This window comes from Phytophthora cinnamomi (genome assembly GCF_018691715.1).
Source record: "Phytophthora cinnamomi strain GKB4 chromosome Unknown Contig29, whole genome shotgun sequence".
NCBI lineage: Eukaryota > Oomycota > Peronosporomycetes > Peronosporales > Peronosporaceae > Phytophthora > Phytophthora cinnamomi.
The window spans coordinates 53,136-74,256 of record NW_027150962.1 but is presented as its reverse complement, the minus strand read 5'-3'; the positions used below and the strand labels follow the sequence as shown (position 1 = coordinate 74,256).

The following is a 21,121-nucleotide window of genomic DNA, read 5'->3' as shown; positions in this document are numbered from 1 at the left end:
TTGACTCGAAACAAATCGGCCGGATGACGAATCCGACGCCCAGTGTCGATCTCAAATGGTGAGAACCCAGTAGCGTTGTTTTTAAGCGTCGAGTGTGCCAGTTCAACGGTTACAAGGTGTTTCACCCAATCTTTGCCGTGGTAAGCGGTGATGCATCGAGGTGAATCAGCCAGAACGCGGTTCTGCCGTTCGGTTTGCCCATCCGATTGAGCCCTGTGTGCAACCGTCATGCGCAGCAGTACCCCGAGCAACCGCATTAATTCCTGCCAGAACTCGCCTGTGAATTTAGGGTCCCTATCACTTATTATGGCGCGAGGAAGACCATGGTGGCGCACCACGGAGTAAAAAAAAAGACGCGAGCGGCCTGCGTTCCATCGGCTGTTGTCACGGTGGGTGCGTACTTAGGTCGCTTCGAGAGTAGACAAATTGCAGTCTGGATGCAGTTAAAACCTTCGGATTCGGGCAGTCCCGTCACGTAATCGACTCCAACTACTTCCCAGCACTCACTTGGCACGTCGAGAGGAATCATGCGGCCATTGCGTTTCTTGCTACTTGTCTTGTACCGCAGACACGTGAGGCAGCTTGACACGTAGTCCTTGACATCGGGACGAAGCTGGGACCAGAAGTACCATTGTGAAACCCGCGAAAACGTCCGGTCCTGCCCCGGATGCGCTGCGCTGGATCCGTCGTGGCACTCCGCGAGGATTTTCGTCCGCAGCACGTCATCAACAGGTACACAAAGACGGCGGTGAGTCCCCTTATCGAGCAAAAAACTAGACCATCCAGCTTTTTGATGGTTCCAAACTCCATCTCAGCGCTGTGCCCTTCTTGTAGTGTAGCATACACAGGATCCTTGGCGTAGGCCGCAGCGAATTCTTCCTTAGTGTCTTGACTGAGTGTAACTGTACTTGCATCGAAGCTAACTGCATGAACTGCTACTGGGGATGAAATCATCTCCTCCCCCGATAAAAATGACGACGGCTCCTTTGCTGAAGGTGTGTTTGCCGATTCACATGGAGTAAATATTACCACGTTTATCTTCGTATCGGCGTTAGTTGCATCTGCACGAGGACGGGAAAGTGCATCGGCCACGACGTTCTGCTCTCCTCGAACATGTTTCAGCTCGAAGTTGAACTGGCTGAAGTAATCGAGCCACCGAGCGAGACGGCCGGTGACGCGAGGGTGTGAGAGGAACCAACGTCAAACTGAATTATCGGTAAACACGGTAAAGCGCGAGCCGTAGACGTAGTGGTACCACTTTTTAAGTGCAAGCAAAATTGCAAACAGCTCCTTTTCATGAGGCGGCCAGTTGAGTTCGCCTTTGCAAAGCTTCTTTGAATAAAAGGCCAGGGGATGATTTTCTCCATTCACAACCTGAGAGAGCACTCCACCACAGCAATAGCCCGACGCAGCCGTCGTGATGCAGAACGGCAGCGAGAAGTCAGGAAGTCGCAGAACGGGGGCCACCTGCAAAGCAGCCTTAATTGCTGTAAAAGCAGCGTCTTGTTCCTTGTTCCAGTACCACTCGGAGTCCTTCTTCACCCAATTGCTAAGAGGCATGGCAAGCTTGCCGAAATCTCGAACAAAGCGACGATAATATCCCGCCAGACCTAGAAAACTTTGTAGTTCCTTTACATTCTGCGGTGCGGACCACTGGTCAATTGCCTCCGTCTTTTTTGAGTCAACCGCTAGGCCGTTAGCAGAGATTGTGTGCCCCAAGAAGTCAATGGTGACTTGTCCAAATTCGCATTTCGCGAGGCGCACATACAGCTGTTGCTCACGGAGTACTTCAAATACTTGATGCAAGTGTTTTTCATGCTCACTAGCGGTGCGTGAGAACACGCAAATATCGTCGAGGTAAACTACGACAAAATCGAATCGGTCGAATAGCGAGCGCATTAAGCGAGACCAGATTCCAGGCATTCCACAACACCCCATCGGAGCCACGCACCATTGGTAAGTCTCGTTGTGTGTAAGAAACGCTGTGTAGGGTCTGTTAGCCGGCTTCACCCTCATTTGGTGATAGCCTTGGGCTAGGTCCAGCGTAGAAAAGAAGACTGCACCACTCATTCTGTCAAATAGCTCATCGATGTGCGGTATCGGAATTTTAGGCACGAGAGTCTGGCTGTTGAGAAATCTGTTGTCCACTACCCAGCGGATCGGCTGCGTGGGATCACCAGCCTTTATCCATTCTGACTTAGTTGGAGCCTTGCCAGTCACTGGGTTTTTCTTCGGAACTCCGAACACGTTTGAGACCCACGGAGAGTTTGAGAGCTCAATCCACTCTTTCTCCAGCATGTCAGCGACAAAAATGTTGAGCGCATCTTGCTCCATTTTTGACAGACGAAATAGAGCGCGATTCTGTGGCATTGCTCCAGGCTTCAACGCGATCTCGAACTCCACAGCACGGTGTGGAGGAAGCCCCGCGGGTAGGGTGTCCGGCACTACGTCACTAAACGCATTAAGGATTGACTGCACGTATCGAGGCCATGTAGACTTCAGCTGCAATGGCTTCACCTTGACGTAGAATGCGTGTTTCATGTCAGGAATCGCTGCAAATCCAAATGTCGACCGCGGAGGAAGGTCTGGCAACTCCCCTTTCATCGGGGAACCGCACTTATCGGACCGGTGAGGAACTTTATTGTACGCCGTGGACAAATTCAGCACAGAAAAGCAACAGGTTGGCGTGACCGAAGGAGTGTCCGACGTGATCTCGTGCGTTATCCAGTCTATACGAGGATTAAACTGGGTCAACCACGGCTTTCCGAGGATCCCGTCATGACTAGCTGGCAAGTCAAACTCGGTAAAGTTGACCTTCGAGAAACGCTGCTGGTCTAGCGTAACCTCGCACACCCCTTCTTTCACCATAACGTTCTCCATGCGGGCACCATCAAAGCCTTCAATGTTTACCTTGCGCTCGGTCAATTGCCCTGTCAGGTAGCCGGGTCGAATTGAATTGGTATCAGCGCCACTGTCAATCAAAATACGAACCAACTTGCCGTTGATTACTGCATTTTTGCGAAGCAGCTCAACTTGGCGTGGCTTCCCACGATCATCCACGCGGACCCGAGCCATGTTGAACTGAATTACTCTGGTCGCGGGAGTAGCATCAGCGGCTTCAGCAGTAGACACGTGACTGGCGCGGTTTGAACTCATCTGTGAGATGTACACACGCCTGTTAGCTGGAGCATTACCGCGCTTGGGGCAGCGATTGAGCATGTGGCCTGCTTGTTTACAGTAGTAGCATAGTCGCTTGCGGCGACACTCCTCGCGTGACACCTGCACAGTTCCAATTTCCATGGGCTCCGGCTGATTACTCTGTGGTGGGAGTCGTGGACGTGCGAAGCGAGCTGAGGAGCGTCCTCTCTGTACCCAGCGATTGGCTCCTTCAATCCGATCAGTATAGTTGTTGGGGTGCGACCGCTCATACTGCTGAGCTACTGCCATAGCGTCCGAAACTGTCTGGCACCGACGATAAATGACTTCTTCGCGGGTCTTTTGCACGAGGCCTTGTACAAACCACGTGACCTGGTCGAGGTCGCCCATACCTCTAATCTGCGATAATAATTGCCGAAATTTCGCAATGTAGTCATCGAGGTCGGTGCATTTGCGTTGTCGCAGCTGCTGTAGCTCGCTGCGGAGACGTTCTTGTAAGTCGATAGGCACGAATTTACGACGAAGGCCTTCGGCCAGCGTGTCCATCGTAGTCAATGACGACTTCGACGCGTAGTACCAAGACGCAGCGGGCTCCTTGAGGTGGGAGGCCACCATTGCCACGACTCGTTGTTGATTATGGGAAGCATGGTAGTCAATATTCTTTGCTTCCAGGTACATGAGGACCCGATCCAGGAAGAGGTCCAGAGAATCGCCCTTCTTGCCGGAGAACGTCGGCATGGACATGCCCTCCACTCGGCGCTCCTTGGACGGGTTATTCGACAGGGTATTCACGAGATTGCGCAGCTCTTCTTGCTGCGATGCCATCGTCTCTGCGAGACGGGCGATTGCAGTCATTGCATCCCAAGCAGGGGCGGTCTGCTCCATACTGCTTGCTGGTAGGTGTGACGACCTACGTTTTCTTCACACAGGTGGGCGACGGCTCACACCCGGTCACCGGTTCTTGTTAGTCGACGAAAGTTCTCCCAATCCTGCACGGACGGAAGCAAGTGCTACCAATTGTTGCACTCCTCGGGGCTCAGCCGGCCGAGTGCAACTTGCCGGGGTGCGGAGAGGCGAAGGTTGGTGAGCTTGGAAGAGTACGAAATACGAGGAAGTAGTTGAGGGTGGGGAGTGGAGGAGACTTGTGGACTTGAGAGTAAATGTGAGAATGATTCATTTTTGTTTGGAGCCTGCTAAGGAAGCGAGAAAACCTTCAGCACTGCCAGGACATGTAGGAGTCTAGCTACTCATACAAATAGATTGTTACCCATTGCACCTACAGGGTACATACTTGAATATGCGCAGTCCGGTCCAGCGGTAGATCACATTGAAGTCATCATTTGTGTCGAGTAAATCTTCGATCGTCGAACAGATGAGGAAAATACAACACAATGCGTCGTTGCGTAACATCCCTTGGAATGATCGGGAGCGGTACAGTGTGAGAGCCCAACTAGAGGTGCACGAGTCACAGACAATATGGAGAACGATACGATGAAGGAGAAAATATGTGCTTGCTTTACTGCTTGCTTCTCCAAGCAAAAGGTCTGAAGTTGGCAAGAATTCCTCTTGCCATTTTGCCGCACTCGAGAAGGTTATGTTGTGAGGAATTTTTCGGTGCCACTACAAAACAGAAACTTTTGTGCGCATCAATAAATCCCAGCGCCTTGAGGCGCCCCCAGCCCACCCCCTGGTTAGGTAAAACTAGTCTTCCGGTTGAAGTTCTCATTCGGTTGTCCAAGCTTTTCAATCCAGAATAGTTGACGGCAACAAAAGAAAGTGATATTATAGACAGAATATAAGTCACTAGGAGCAATACGTCTACTTTCTCGACCAAGAAGTCAACAACCTTTACTCCTACCCTGTTAGGAATAATTGCCGCTCTGGTTGTTCAGGCTAAGAAGTAGGCGAACCCCCCCCCCCTCCCCCAATTTTCGGGAAAATCTATGGAACTCGAGGTTAGGGAGCTCGAGGTACCAAAAATAGTCATTAGTGTAACTGGGTAGCACAAATTAAGGTCCCACCAAAATTTGGTCAATGCTGTGTAGAGCAGCATGCTCAACACGTAACCTATAGACATTGCTGCACCTTGGCGGGAGACCAATTTTTTCTACTTGATTGTTTTTTCGTTGGAGGAGAAGATCTGTGCGGTTAGCCTCAGACAAACTAAGTACCTGACTTATCCGCAAACAATGTTCAGAAATATCCCTCTGTGGTGTCGCTGTGTCACAAGGTGAACTCTCGTAATGTCGCGAATCTGTATTGTTATTGAACTAGAGGCAATGCTATGGTCTGGGAGTGCAAGTTGTGGAGCAGGCTAGAGCTATACAAAATGAAATTTGCTCGTGTCGTTTCAAACTCTGATGCAGCACCTCAATGCTAATACAAAAATGCTGCCAAGCTTGTCGCTCTAGCAGCGGGGGCTTCGAGAACAGAATCGTGTCGATGCCGGAGCGCATTTGGGTTTATGGATTTCACAGCGTCAACTATTTTATAGATATCAACAACAAACATTAAATTACTTAATACAACTTCTCTATGGTTGCACATTGCTACTGTCGCTCACGACGATGGTGGAGCTGGAAGGGGTATAGTCAGTGAAAGTGTATGTATGTGAGGGTATGAAATGAAATTGAAGCTGTTGATTCAAATTTAACTGCGAATTACTGGGCAGAAAGTGTGGCTGCAAAGCACTCGCAGTAGATGCCCGTACTTAGAATCATGTAATCGTACGCGAATTTTGTGCTAGATAAAAACGTGTGTTGCCAAACCACTGCACCATTGCACAGCGTTACTCTCGCTAAAGTTTGTGACCAGCAAGCTAGTCTCCCAGGACCAGTGTGTACATGCGTTGACTACAAATAAATCGAAAAGAAAGCGTCTAATTCAGCATTGCACATCCGCGAAAGCTTCATCGCATTTAACTAGAGGGCGTCCAGTACTCTCCTCATTGTTCTAAATGACCTCTCAACATGAACCACTCCTCGGGATTCCGCCGCTGCCTGAACAAGATTTTGAATCGTTCGAGGAGGTTGAGGCGAATATGGTGTAGTGAACACCTGGAGGCTGAGGTCAATACGGTGTAGTGAACACCTTCTTGCACTTAGGTAGCCCCAGTCATTGACTGTCAGTTATCAATATTCTCTTTGACCAAATTTTGGTGGGACACCTTAATTTGTGCTACCCATTTACACTAATGACTATTTTTGATACCTCGAGCTCGAGATCCATAGATTTCCCCCAATTTTCGTCCCCGTCACGTCTCTCCTAATTTTTTTAACTCACCCTATGATTTTTGCCCCTGCCAATGAAAACCCAAATATAAAGATCGATTTCACCAGATGCCACGAGTTAAATGAGAAAAGCGAAATGGGTTCTACTTTCACGAAAGGGATAAGTAAAAAGTAATAGTTATCCCTTTCGTGAAAGTCAAGGTGGATTTTTTTGTGATCATATACGGAACAGATCTGATATTGGAATATACGGAATTGCTTTCAGTGCGATCAGGCAATGAAACAGAACTCGTTCGATGCGTTTGTATAGTTCGCTTCGTGGTATCTATATATCCCTGCCGTTGGTAAGCTACGTTAACCGTGTTCTAAGGGCCTGGTCGCGTCATTTCCCTACTGGAGATCTTCAGTATATCTCCACCTCCATCTCCAGGTGCGCTGGTCGCGGTATCTCCATCTACTGCCAGATGGTAGGTTAGTTGTAATTACGAAAAGACATAACTTGACGTTACAATTATGACGATAGCCCACATCTCCACTTCCCCTTTCCAACTTCTGCCATGCGGAGAAGTCCGCGAAGCCAGGGGCTGCCTCCTCCTGTGGCATCCCCGGACGCGCAAGCAGGGTCGATTGTCGAATTACTACAGTATCCAATGGGGCCTACCGCTTCACAGGAAGATGCCCATCTCCCCGGCATGGAAACCTGCCAAGCGGAGCCACCGGAGCCCGACTCAGGACTTGCGGCTCCGAAGAGACCCCGTCGAAGCCGTAATTCGGAACAGGGCGGACTGCAGCTCCGAGGAGATCACGTGAGAAGCATATTACATCGTCTGCAACTTCGTAGAGTACTCGAACGACCTCGTCGACGATAGCAATGACGTAGGTGTTGGTAATTCCAATCGCATCCGCAGTATCCACAAAGCCGCTCACAGACGCTTGGAAATCGAGTGCAGCAGCGACCTTCTTCTCTGTTGCTTGACCGCAGCATTAGCAAACACGATGCCTCGGGCCCGACGGAAACAACAGATTTCAAGAAACGAACGGCGAGAACACCTCAAATGCTTCCTGAACCACCCCTCACACAGAGGATCGGCCAGCGCGTTATCAAATTGTAGGTCTGTGAGCGTACTTTTGCTTCTGCTGCCTGCAACGAGAGCCATCGTCTGCCTGTCTCAAGTCAAGGCATTGCGGTGGATTCCAAGAAGAGGGAAGTGATTGCCAAGTGACCAGTACCCATAAACCAAAAGCAATTACAAAGCTGTTTGGGTCTCGCAGGCTACTACCGTCGCTTCATTTACAACTACGCGACAATTGCCTTGCCATTTGTACCTCTAGTTAAAAAGGACCATACATGGAACTGGGATGAGGAGCATGATATCGCCTTCAGCCAGCTGAAATCAGAATTGCAATCCGCCCCAGTCCTGATATTACCTGATTTTGCACTTCCATTCATCGTGACAACCGATGCTTCAGGATATTGTGTGGGTGGGGTGCTTTCGCAAAAGCACAACGGACATGATCATCCGTTAGCATTTCTCTCAAAGAATTTGGGTATCCATGAACAAAATTGGCCTACCCATGAGAAGGAGCTCTATGCGATCAAGCTGTCGCTAGAGAAATTGCGTTATTACCTCTATGGTCGTCATTTCAACACCTACACGGACAACAGTACATGTCAGTGGTTGTTACACCACCCGAAGGTTTCAACGACAAGGAGACCAAAGTGATGCAACTTTGTGTCCCGAGATCGCAGCGCAATCGTTTAAGGACAAAAATTATTGAGCAATTTCATGATTCCAGTATTGCTGCGCACCCAGGAATTCGTCGTACGTACCTCCGCATCAAGCAATGGTACTACTGTCGCTTCATGAAGACGTTTCCGACTACGTGCAAAGTTGTGAAACATGCACACGTTGGAATCACAGCAACGCCAAGAAGAATGGCAAGCTGATTCCGATTCCGATTCCTAAGGAATGTTGGGAAGTTGTGTAACGGGGTTACACGCACAAGTGGCTACAAGCCACGTGTGAATTTAACAGATAGGTTATCTGTTAAACGTTTTAGATACTTCCTCACCTTGGTGTAAGACACACCAATGGATACATTGAAGTGGGCCACCACAGTGAGTGGTCCACACATACCCAAAGATCCTATTGGTAGAAAGCAGCATCTTTCTACCAATCAGAGACATGCATATTAGCGGGGCTCTGACAGCCAGCCGTTGCCAACCCTTTCATAGATGATAAACAGTTTTAGCAGATTTTAGAGGAAGATCAATTTACAAGCAATACAGTTCTCATTTTACCTAATCTAAGTCACTTGGAATCCTATCTTGTTTAACTTATATTTGTGTATTCAAATATAATTAACCTAAGTAATTACTAAGTACTTACGCTTCCTCATACACGTTGCGCAACGTGTATGCTAAAGTAGTGAGTCAAGTTAGACCCACTACACCTGGTAGCACTTTGTAGTCCGTCCAACGACCGACTGCTTGACGTTCGTACGCGGTGTACGAACGCGGAGCCGAGAACCACATGAGCACGGAGGTGCCCATGGAGAGCTCCAACACGCCTGCAACGCATGTTGCACGCGCTGACTGCCCCCACCTGTTTGACCCAGAGTGGGAAGCCCTCCAACGACTGTCAACAGTCATTGGAGAAGCGGCGATAGCTACAATGCTGCGTACGCTATCGCCGACGGAACAACATGGTGTCGCTCTGGGGTTCATCATGAAGGAGCAGCATGATGCTGCTTCCTCAATGACGGCGCCGTCAGGGACGACACCGCGTGCTCAATCATTAAAGTTGAGCGTAAGCAATTACGTGGGGAGAGAGGGCGAGCCTCTCCTCCGATGGCTTGTCGAGCTCGACACAGCCATAGCGGCTCGACGTATCGTCGACCCGCTGTCGAATGTCGCGTTCGCCATGTCCTGCCTTGGCGGACGCGCAAGGAGTTGGGCGTATGGGCGCCGACTCTCCGATCCTACGTGCTTCAGCACGTACGAAGTATTCAAGGAGGAGCTCAAACAAGCGTTTGAGCCCCCGCAAAACGAGTTCCGGTCGAGGGCGGAGTTCCTCGACCTTCAGCAGGGTAAGCATGACGTCCATGCTTACGCGCAGCGCGCACGATATTTGGTATCAAATATCGTGACTAACCCGATTGACGAGGCGACCAAGGTCGTCACGTTCATGAAAGGACTTAGAGATGGGCCCGTGAAGACCTATCTCTTCCGAGAGTACCCGAGTACTCTCGAAGCTGCAATCACCCTTGCCATGCAAGAAGAGTTTAGCCTGCGGCAGGCTAAACTCCATGTAAATGTACCGAGGCCGCAACCGCGCCCGGTAGCGAGGACGGGAGGTCCGGAACCAATGGACCTCTCGAATGCAACGGCTGCTGGTTACCAGCAGCAGGGAGGTAACGTGCGATGCTTCCGTTGCGGAAGGATCGGTCACTTTGCACGGGAGTGCACAGCTCCCATGCCCCCTGGAGGTGGCCGTCGTGGCGATGCTAGGCATCGCCGCGGACCAACAAAAAACGCGAACATCCAGTAGGCGCGGGGCGCCATACTGGTAATGCAGTCACGCGTGCCGATATCGGACACGCGACTCTGAGGACTGCAGCCCCCAGTGAGACTAGCTCTCGCTGCAAGAAGCAAGATGACAGGCCGAACCTAGTCATCTTGAAGGTTTACTCGAAGAGAGCGAGTGACTCTCTTCGAGCTTTGGTAGATTCAGGCGCGTCGAACAACTTTGTTCGACTACGAAGCCTGTCGAGACTTGACTTCGAGGAGGTAAACGTACCTCGAAGTCTTCTGGAGGTACGACTGGCAACAGGTGCCATCGTGAAGACCGAGAAGCGCGTCGTGAACGTGCGCTGCTCGTACAAACAACGAGTGTTTGTCGAACACTTTATCATCCTGGACCTGGACGATAAGTTCGACGTGGTAATGGGCATGCCGTGGCTTGCACGGCATGATCCGGTGATAGACTGGAAGAAGCGCACGCTCGTGCGCTTCGGACGCGACAGCGGAACAGAGAGCGATGGCCCTGTTACCGCAGCGCACGCACCAGCAGGTGCGCGCGGTTTACCAGTCGAGATAGCGCTTAATGCTGCTGTCCCGGAGTGCCCACGGGGTGCGCGAGGGCGCGCACAGAATCCACGTCGGCAAGGCTGCCGACGTCGGAAGAAAAAGATGTGTCGGTTCCGGGAACCAACACTCGCGTTCAAGCGTGTAAGGGACAGTCCCTGACCCGAAGAGGTCAGGTCGACAACGACGCGTCGGCTCCGGGAGTCGACGCACCCTCGGTATTGAGGGACTCCGCCAATGAATGGCGTCGAGGTGATGAAGGCGTGTCAACTTCGGGAGTTGACGTTGCAAACAGTGCGGACGGTTGCAAACGTACCGCACTGACGCAATTTGCATGCTGTCGTGCAGCCGGGCTGCACGACGAAGCGCCATGCGATCAAGCCGGGCTTGATATCGCGCGCCCGCAGACAGGGTCTGCCGGCGAAGGGACACATTACTGTGCAGCCGGGCTGCACGAAGGAAAACGCGGTCAAGCCGGGCTTGATACCGCGCGCCCGCGGACAGGGTCCGCCGGCGAACAACTGTCCACGACCGGGTCTGGACCAGAAGAACAGCTGTGCGGAGCCCGGCTCCGCACAACAAGAAGACGGCGCATGCTAGGAACGCTGCGCAAGTCTTGGCCGGGACCGAGACGTCACGAGAACAGTCTGCTGGGCAAACTGAGGCGGTGACGCCGGACGTCGAGACGCTAAGCGTCTTGACGCGCACCGATACTGGATTCCAGTATCAGGAAATGGAACTCGCTAATCCTCCGACGACAGCGTCGGAGTTGACTTCGCTTCCAGTCATGAGCTGGAAGCGCTTCACGCGCGACTAGCACGATGGACGCATCGAGCAGGTCTGCGTTCGTTCGGACAGCGAAAGAACGGAGAGCGAGAGTGAAGAGCTGAGGCAGCTCTTCATGGGAAGTACCACTGAGAGTGAAGACACTCTCAGTGCGAAGACGAAGCGAGAGCGCTTCGAGGAACAAGGTTGGGACTCGCTGAAGTCGAGTCCCTATTACGAACTGTTGAGGGAGTACAAAGACGTACTCCCGGAAGTGATTCCTGCGGAGCTTCCACAGGATAAGGGTATTCAGCACGAGATTGATCTCGTGCCGGGCACGAAGTACTGTGTCACGCGGCTGTGGCCACTGCCGCGAGAGCAAGTAAAAGCGATCGACGACTTCTTTGAAAGTCGTCGCAAAGCAGGACAAGTGCGGGAATCAAAGTCCCCGCACAGTGCTCCGACGTTCTGTGTCAAAAATCCACAGGGCGGATGGCGCATCGTTCATGCGTATAACAAGCTGAACGATGCGACGGTGCCGGCGCAGATGCCGATACCACGAAAAGATGTTATCATCGATTCGATGGCCGGGAGCACCGTTTACAGTGCTCTCGACTTGCGAGATGGATTTTATCAAATCCTAATGCGTGAGAGCGATATCCCTCTCACGGCAGTGAGCACGCCAAGCGGCATGCTCTGGGAATGGCTAGTGATGCCACATGGGCTTAAGAATGCCCCTGCGACTTTCAACAGGTGCGTGACGCACTTGTTGCGCTCGGTGCGCGACTTCGCACCGAGCTACTTCGACGATGTGTTCATCCACAGCCGGGCTGTGGACGGGAAGACTGACGTAGAGATGCGCAGGGTGCATCTCCGGAAGCTACTTGAGCTAATGCGAAAGCGTAAGCTCTACGCGAACCTGAAGAAGTGTATCTTCGGGGCAAGCGAGATACCCGTCCTCGGGTGTCTCGTAGGGAAAAATGGTGTTCGCCCTGACCCGGAAAAGGTCCGAGTGATAAATGAATGGCCAACGCCTTCAAGTGTCAAGGAACTGAGGCAGTTCCTTGGCTTGGCCACGTACTTGTGCAAGTACGTGGAGGATTACGCGGGCAAGATCCGCCCGCTGTCACAGCTTCTTAAGAAAGAAGCTGTGTGGAATTGGACACCCGATTGCCAAAAGGCATTCGATGCAGTCAAGCGGGGCTTGACTGAGGCGCCGATCTTGGCAGTGGCTGACCAAGATCGCCCATTTCACGTAGTGTGCGACGCATCCGATTTCGCGATCGGATGCGCGTTGATGCAGCACGATCACGAGGGCCGTGATCGTGTCGTCTGCTACCAATCGCGTCAGCTGAAACTAGCTGAGCGCAACTATCCGGTACATGACAAGGAACTCCTTGCCATGAAGTATGCACTCGCAAAGTTCCGAGTGTACTTGCTTGGGAGTAGACCATTTGTGGTCTACACCGACCACGCTTCACTGCGCACCGCAGTGAAATCGCCACACATATCACAAAGAATGGCGAGATGGCTTTCATTCTTTGCGGAGTATAACTTCCGGATCGAATACAAACCCAGAAGATTGAATGTAGTGGCCGAGCGTTATCACGTCGGCCGGACTACGCAGAAGTTGCTGACGTCAATGCCATTGACGCCATGCGATCGAGCACACCCACGTCGTCTCTGTTGGACGACCTGAAGGCCGCGTACGTGCACGACGCGGACGCGAAACTCTTGTTGGCCTATGGCACAACACCTTCTGACAAGGCTCGTCAGAAGTTACCCAAACACCTTCGTACGCGTGCACACCGATATCGGGTGCACGACGGACTGCTTCTTTATAATGCAGTCGACGACAACGCGGATCGCGTTGTCGTACCGAACGATCATGACCTGCCACTCAGGATCATGTACGAATATCATGATGCCCCGACTGCGGGACATCTCGGACGTGAGAAGACATACGTCCTTCTCACGCGCGACTTCTACTGGCACCACCAGTATAAGTGGGTGCGCAAGTACATCCGTGCTTGCAAGGTATGCCAACGCGTAAAGCCTGCGCCATTCGCGCAGGCTCCGTTACAATCACTACCGACTCCGTCGGAGTGTTGGAAGTCCATGTCTTTGGACTTCATCTTTGGTCTTCCCCCGGACAGCGGAGGGAATAGCGGTGTTGTGGTCTTCGTCGACCGCTTCAGCAAGATGGTACATCTTGCTGCGGTGCCAACAGAAGTGACCGTGAAGCAGACGGCCCGTCTGTTCGTTGCCATGGTGTTTAAACATCATGGCATGCCGACCGACATCGTGTCGGACAGAGACCCGCGCTTCACAGCGCACCTGTGGCAAGAAGTGTTTACACTTCTTGGGAGCCAGCTTTCAATGTCGACTGCGGATCATCCGCAGACGGACGGTCAAACCGAGCGCGTGAATCGCGTGCTCGTCGATATGTTGAAGAGCTACGCTCACTCGTTCCAATACTGGAGCGAGTGCTTATCGATGGCAGAGTTTGCCATCAACAACTCAGTGCATGCCTCGACCGGGCATACACCGTTCTACGTGAATGCCATGCGGCATCCACGTCTACCGAGTTTACTCGGAGTGATGGCTTCCACTTTAAGTGGGGGGGGATCTACGACTGCAACACAGCAGTCGCAGAAACCCACTGACACCTGCACAGTGTCAGTTGCGACAACAAGGAACAAGACAACCAGGTCTGCGCCTGAGAACTAGTCTGTGCAGGGTACAGACTCGACAAGAAACAAGGACCACGGGTCTGCGCAGGGCGCAGACACCGCTAAGAACCACGCAAAGGCCGGTCTTCTTGCGGATAGCGAGCTGAATGACTTCAGCTCGAATGCAATCAGTTTCATCGCAGCCAAGCCGTAATTCGGTTTGTCCAGGACGCAATTAGCAACTTCAGTGGATCAGACAGAAGCTGAATGCCGATAATGTTGACAGGGGCAACACAAATGAATTCAAAGTGAGGTCATCGCTTTTGTTATCTACTCAAAACCTGCCTAATCATGCCGTTTCCTATTTCGGGACAAATAAGCTTGCTCCGCGCTTCATCGGGCGATGCACGGTGATGGCACGCCACGGTAACGCATACACGCTAGACATACCGTCTAGCATGCGGCTCCACCCGACCTTTTACGTCGGACGGCTGAAGCCATACCTGCAGCACGAGCCATCTAGCTCGGCTGACCCGAAGCCTCGGCAGGAGCCGAGGCAGAAGCGGAGGACTTGGCCTCGGCGACGAGCAGCCTCTCCTCCAGCGCGCGGACGCGCTGGAGCAACCCCTTCATCTGGGTCCCCAGCTCGACCTGGATATTCGAGGCGGTCTGCGAGACCGCCGCGACTTGGGTCTTCTGGTTCGCCAGCTCCTGCTTCAGGGCGGCGAACTCAGCGCCCTGCAGACGCTCCACGCGGTCACCCGGTCGTGGCGAGGCGCATACTGATCAGCCCGGGGCTGATCATACCCGGGGCGTGTTCCCACCCCCGCCTCCGCCGATCCGTGACGCCCGCGGCTCAACCCGCTGGATTGTTGAGCGGATTGTTGACCATAGTACCCCGAAAACGAACCCTCAAGGGGCTCGTTTTCGTATTTGTTGGAGAGGATTTCCTCCCCATCGAGATACATGGGAGCCGCGGAACGTCTTGCTGGAGGACGTTCCGGAAATGGTGAGGGCGTACGAGGAGCAGTACGCGCTGGCACAGCGGAAGTAGTACGAGCGCTGCGGTCATCGCTAGCGCCCGAACCCTCACGTGCTAAGAACTTAGCTCGGAGCCCTTTGAGACTTTCGGGCACACGGAACGACGTGTACCCGTTCAGGTCACGGTCGCTCAAGCGGACCGCGCCTGGAAAGCATTTCGTGCACTGAAAGCCCTCGGGCACAGCGCACGGCACATTTGCCTCCTCAGCAGCAACATGAAGTTGCTCCAGCTTTCCACGCTTCGAGTACGTCTCGAAGCGATCACGCGCTTGCTTAATCCGATCACGGTAAGCACTCGGCATCTTGTTGAAGTTTTCAACAAAGGCGTTCCAACTTTGACAAAGTGCCTGCCATTCGGGCACTTTGCTGCGAGAAGAGGTCTTCTTGCTTTGAAACCATCGGAACTCATGAAAGAGTCCGACGTAATAATCGCGCCTTTGATGCGTTTCCGCATCAAAGTGCAGCTCGGCAGCTACAGCGTCATCTTTGATGGCGCTGCATACGTACAGCGGCACCTCATTCGGAGGTACCGAGTTCCCATACCGGTCCGCGATCTCGGACGCGGACGGCATCCATGGATCACGCGCTGCAGGCGCAGCGCGCGGAGAGCCTTGAGCTTTAAAATCACGCGCTGCAGCTACAGCGCGCGGAGTACTGAGAGCCCCAGCGGAAGCGAGTGGGGTGTCGCTTTCAGTTCGCGAACGCTTCGAGCTCGAAGCGTCCGATTCGTCCCCTTCACGCGGGCGAATGTTCTTCGCATGAAGGTCGAGCGATTCGCTCGACACTGAGTCTTTACGCTTTGAGGGCGAGTCCTCCTCGCCCTCCATGTCTTCATCGTCGTCGTCGAAGTCGACGACGTCACCGTACTTCGCCTTCTGGCGTTCGAAGTAGTCGTCGATGGAGAGATGACTCCCCATCGACTTTGCGGACTTCTTCTGAGGCGCGCTCATCGTTGAATGAGCGCGGATTTCTTCTCCAAACGCGGAGAATTGACGAATGGTCAATTCCGAAGATTGACGTGCGGAGACCCCGCGCGTCTAACCTTAAGGGGGGGATGGTGTAACGAGGTTACACGCACAAGTGGCTGCAAGCCACTTGTGAATTTAACAGATAGGTTATCTGTTAAAAGTTTTAGATACTTCCTCACCTTGGTGTAAGACACACCAATGGATACATGGAAGTGGGTCACCACAATTAGTGGTCCACACCTACCCAAAGATCCTATTGGTAGAAAGCAGCATCTTTCTACGAATTAGAGAGATGCATATTAGCGGGGCTCTGACAGCCAGCCGCTGCCAACCCTTTCATAGATGATAAACAGTTCTAGCAGATTTTAGAGGAAGATCAATTTACAAACAATACAGTTCTCATTTTACCTAATCTAAGTCACTTGGAATCCTATCTTGTTTAACTTATATTTGTGTATTCAAATATAATTAACCTAAGTAATTACTAAGTACTTACGCTTCCTCATACACGTTGCGCAACGTGTATGCTAAAGTAGTGAGTCAAGTTAGACCCACTACAAGTTGGCTCCATGGATTTTGTTACTGGATTGCCAGAATCGGACGGCTATGATGCTATCATGACCGTCGTGGACAAGTTGTCCAAACGTCCACATTACTGTGGAGTTGACACTACCGATGATGCCGAAGAAATTGCTCATTACTTCTTGGACAGTGTCGTTCGGCATCATGGAGTACCGGCTGTGATTTTCGGTGATCGTGATCCAAAATTCACTTCACGTTTCTTGGACTTACTCTTGCACTGATCATGAGTGTACAGTTGAATATGACAACATCATATCGAGCTCATGCTGACGGTCAAACCGAACGTCAAAACCTAGTACTAGAAGACGCACTTCGTTGCAAGGTCTCGTATCATGGTGATGACTGGGCTGCCAAATCGGGAACGATTGAGTGTGCTCAAGCCACACTAGTCAGTGTTTCTACTGGACTTTCGCCATTTGAAGTAGACACAGGCCGTAAGGAACGTAACCCCTTCGGTACATTTTCTACACAGTCTCTACAGTTCAAGTTCAACAAGGACTATCCGAATATGCAAACCGTTTCAAGGAAGAACGTGATAAGATCATTGGCAAAGCCAAGGAACACCTACTCAAGGCTCAAGCGTCACAAAAGAAGTACTACGATCAACGTCGAAGCGATGTGCAATTCAAACAAGGAGAATTGGTTGTGCTGGATACACGTCGTATTCCACTCAAGCATGCAGCGAAGGACATTGACGTCAGACGTGCGAAACTGGCGGCGCGTAAAGGTGGTCCGTTCGTTATCAACCGTATGATCAACGACAACGCAGCTCGTCTGATTTTGCCACGCAGTATGAAATCACTGAACCGTACTTTCAACGTAGACGTTCTCAGTCATTATGTTTCCAACCGGACAAGTTCGAGACTCGTGTTCTCCCAAAAGCATCTCGTATCATCACGGATGAAGACACTGGAGAAGATCTCAACATTGTCGAGAAGCTTCTACGCAAGCGCCAATTCAATCGTAAGACTGAGTGGCTTGTCAAGTGGCATGGTCTTCCAGACCACGAATCTTCGTGGGAACTCGAAAAAGCCATCAAGCACGTCTCTCACTGGAAAGTTCTCGTGGACGACTTCAAGCGCCATCAACGCGAAGTCAAACCCGGGAGGATGTAAGGACCGAGACGTGCTCGTCACCGAGCACGTCGCGGCCCTTTAATTTCAAGAGCAAGGTGGGGGCGTAAGCATTGGTCGCCCACCATCTCTCTATGGTACATTCATTCATATTAGGCAAAGACAAGAAGCCAAGTAGTGAAACACGCACAAGTTGCGCGTTACCTCTGTTGGTCATATTGACCTCCAGTATGGTACACGTCAATCCACTTCAACTTGAAGTGAATTGACCAATCAATTTCATTGTTTTAGTTCGGCCATGGGCACTGCCCAGACGGCCGGTCACAGGGCCTTAACCAAAATAATCTCACTTCACATTTTACCTCCAACTGCCTACACGCTTCGGGCATCGCGGTCCACCTTTTCTCGCGGCCTCTGCGTACAAGTTCTTCGCCTCGGCCTTACAGGATCCTACCGTTTTCGCTAGGGTGGACCACATCAAATATTCGAGTTACAAAGTCGAAGTAAACGTAGTTGATGCAAACCATTGTTAAGTAGAGACCTCAGGTCTACGCCGTTGAAGTATTGGTTGCGCTAACAAATGCCCCGACATATATGGCGTCTTGAACTCAGCAGATGCCCACTAGGCGAGTTTGGTAGGATTCCATGTAGGTTCCAAGGCAGTCTTGACACAAAGCTCGCCAACGACAGAGTGGAATATTATCAGGGGCGACGTGAAATTGCGAGTCGTAGGAGAAAAATAATGATGCAGATTGAGTTGGAGCGGCTTCGCGCCCAAGTTTGAATCGAAGTTGGCGCGCGTGTAATCCCTCCTTGTGGAGGGGAAACCCTATAAAGAAGAGCGTGAACCCCATTGCGAATACGGCCATATTTAGCACTACTACTTAGCAAGTTGAGAAGACCAATAATCGATTCCCATTCTCCACTGCCCTACTGTCCTAATGGGAGGGGGGGGGTCAGAAGCTCCTACATTTTTGTACGAATGAAGGAGCTTGAGCGTAGAGAAAACGGTAGAAAAGAGGTCTGTGTCGGAAGCTATATAACAACAGAATAATGTGACACTAACTTCAACATTCTCCAAGTTGCCCGACAAGAGAAAAATCCAACGGATGTCGCTTAAGTAAGCAGATAATCATTTGTCACAGGTATTATCGTGGCTTAGAGGTATGCATAAAAGTAGGTATTTTATTTCAATCTCAACTGGATGGGTCAACATAATTTGTAAAACAAGCAGGCTTTTCAAAGTAACTAGATTTGCGCACGAGCAGATCATCTACATCACAGACCATATTCAACAGGGTATTTCATAAGCCTATATTGGCACCTGAGTGGCATCCGCCTATGGATAAAATCCAGAGAACAATCATAAGGTCGCGGGTTCGATTGAATCGAATTGATTCCCCCTGAGCGCACATGGTTGCTTGGCTTTGGCGGGCCCACCCAACTGGGACCCACCATAGACCTAACGCCGCGTAGCGGCGGCGCATGGCTTGTACTTATTAAGTATAGTTTGATTTGGTATTGGTGATAGTAACAGTTACTGTGGTCGGATAATACCAAGTGAGCTTTATGATACCGGCGACGCGGTAGTCGCATTTTTAATCGAACAAAACCGACGCCACCATTGGCTCCGCAGTGCGATGTTACGTGTAGATCACCAATTTATCTTTTTTTTGAGTTCTCGGCTTCCGAAAGGAGATACGTTTTTCAGACGGCCATAACTTTTTCGTATCTCACTTCCAGGAAGCAAATGTGGGTTCATCATACAGATGTTGTCTGCAGTGGTGTACCTCAATAGCAATTAGTACCCGGGTTGATTAGTACCCGGGTGTCTGTCACGGTCTCATTTATCGACACTCTGGATGAGTGGGTACCAATTGATACTACGTAGTACATGAATCACGTAGTTAGATGGACACGTGGTACGATACTATAAGTAATGCTAATGCTTCCAGAAAAAAATGTAAGGAAACCGTGAGATCGTCTTCCCCTGTGTCCGTCCATCCGAGACCTGGGCAGTTGATCATGATGTGGAAGAGGTCAGGGACTTAGCACACGGTTACCTGACGCTGCTAGAGGTTGGTGCCATTGTTCTGGATCGATACTTCAGGGGTCACGCGATACACTCTTCACAAGATCTAGTGGGCCCGTTGACCACGTTTGGGTTAAATTGCACGAACGGCCGAAGGACTAGGCTGCTCAGTGGATAGTGCTCAGCTTCACAGTAGTGGATGCTTATGTCAGAACCTCTGACACTCAGAGGCCGAAAAGTTACTCCCGAGGAGTAATATAAGCAAGTCATGGTAGAGCAACACCCCCAGACATCTTCGCGGTAGCTCAATAGTGAAGTCTGTTCCTCATACTGTACTATAGTAAAAAAAAGTTGGAATCGGATAAATCGAATCCCGTTGAACCTCCCCTGTCAGCATCAACGCCAGTCGCTCTACACGAGAACTGTACACACTATTTGCCTAGAATTGTGTTAGATCAGTCTGCGTTTTATTTCGGGAACTTCCAAATAACGTCCGTATCAATTCTAAAGTGGCTCGAAACTACAAACTGAAAATTGGAACAAAAGAAGACGTGGTGGTGGTGGGGAGGCTACGCTCTCGCGTCGTGCTTGATCAAGCAAACCAGCCCCTCTTGAGGTTATCGTCGAAGTTGGCGTCATTGAATGGGACTGGCGTGTTTGAGCCAAAGTCAGCGGTTTCGAGGGCGGCGCGGGCCTTGCGAGTCAACTGCGACCAGTGGATGAGATCTTGGAAGTCTCCTCCAGCTTCGGCGGTCAAGTCGACAGTATGGTAGCCAAGCTTATCGGCGAAGTAGAGCACCTTGGTGCTCGTACCGTCCAAGTACTTTGCTGGAACAGGTTTGTACGAGTTGTAGGTGGTGCCCTCAATCGATGTCGACACACCGAGAATGGTCTGGTTCTTCTCCGCCGGGTTGTCGAGCCAGACGATGACGTTAATCCAGTCATAACGGACACCGGATTTCTTGATAGCACTGCTATCCATGGGAAAGTACCACGCGTACATGATAGCCCACTGGTCGTTGAACCACCCAGAGCGACTGTACACTTGCGAACCAAAGGGCGAGCCCGAGCAGTCTCCATTGCTTGCCGTTTCTTCCAACCCCCCGCTAGTATCACCAGCGTAGTTGACGGCAGGGTACGGGTCGCACCCGCTACCCACAAGCAAACTCGGCTTGAACTTGACTGCTGCTTTCTGGGAAATCGAGACGGGCTTAGGCTCCGCGAACGGCTGCACCATGTCGAAGTCGATAGTGGCAGCGTGCACGGTGGCGAGTGCGCAGAAACCCGTAATGAAAACAACCCCGATCTTCATTAGGCGCTGCTGAAGTGGTGGGAGGCGCTTTCGGTCTTTGCCGAAGATTGAAAAGTGAGTAGCTGAGGCTCTTTTATCGATTGCATCTACAATACAACCTTGTGCGTATACAATCGCCAGGTTTTACCCTGATGGGAAGCCAGTACATGTAGTGCCGACAGATCTTTCTCAAGTATAACGAAAAATCGGTTGACGCGAGCGAT

General features: G+C 51.3%; 2 protein-coding genes across 2 annotated transcripts; both read right to left on the bottom strand.

Moving 5' to 3' along the window:
- Positions 1-1,200: 1,200 nt before the first annotated feature.
- Positions 1,201-4,041, bottom strand: IUM83_09907 (Retroelement pol Polyprotein; the record flags this gene model as incomplete). The annotated part of the gene is made up of 2 exons (XM_067934382.1): positions 1,201-1,549; positions 2,627-4,041. The coding sequence occupies 2 exons, from the start codon at positions 4,039-4,041 to the stop codon at positions 1,201-1,203; spliced, it is 1,764 nt and encodes a 587-aa protein (XP_067793230.1).
- A 16,157-nt stretch (positions 4,042-20,198) lies between these two features.
- On the bottom strand, positions 20,199-20,918 carry IUM83_09906 (necrosis inducing-like protein NPP1 type; the record flags this gene model as incomplete). The annotated part of the gene is made up of 1 exon (XM_067934381.1): positions 20,199-20,918. One exon carries the CDS (start codon positions 20,916-20,918, stop codon positions 20,199-20,201), a length of 720 nt encoding a protein of 239 aa, XP_067793436.1.
- Positions 20,919-21,121: the final 203 nt, after the last annotated feature.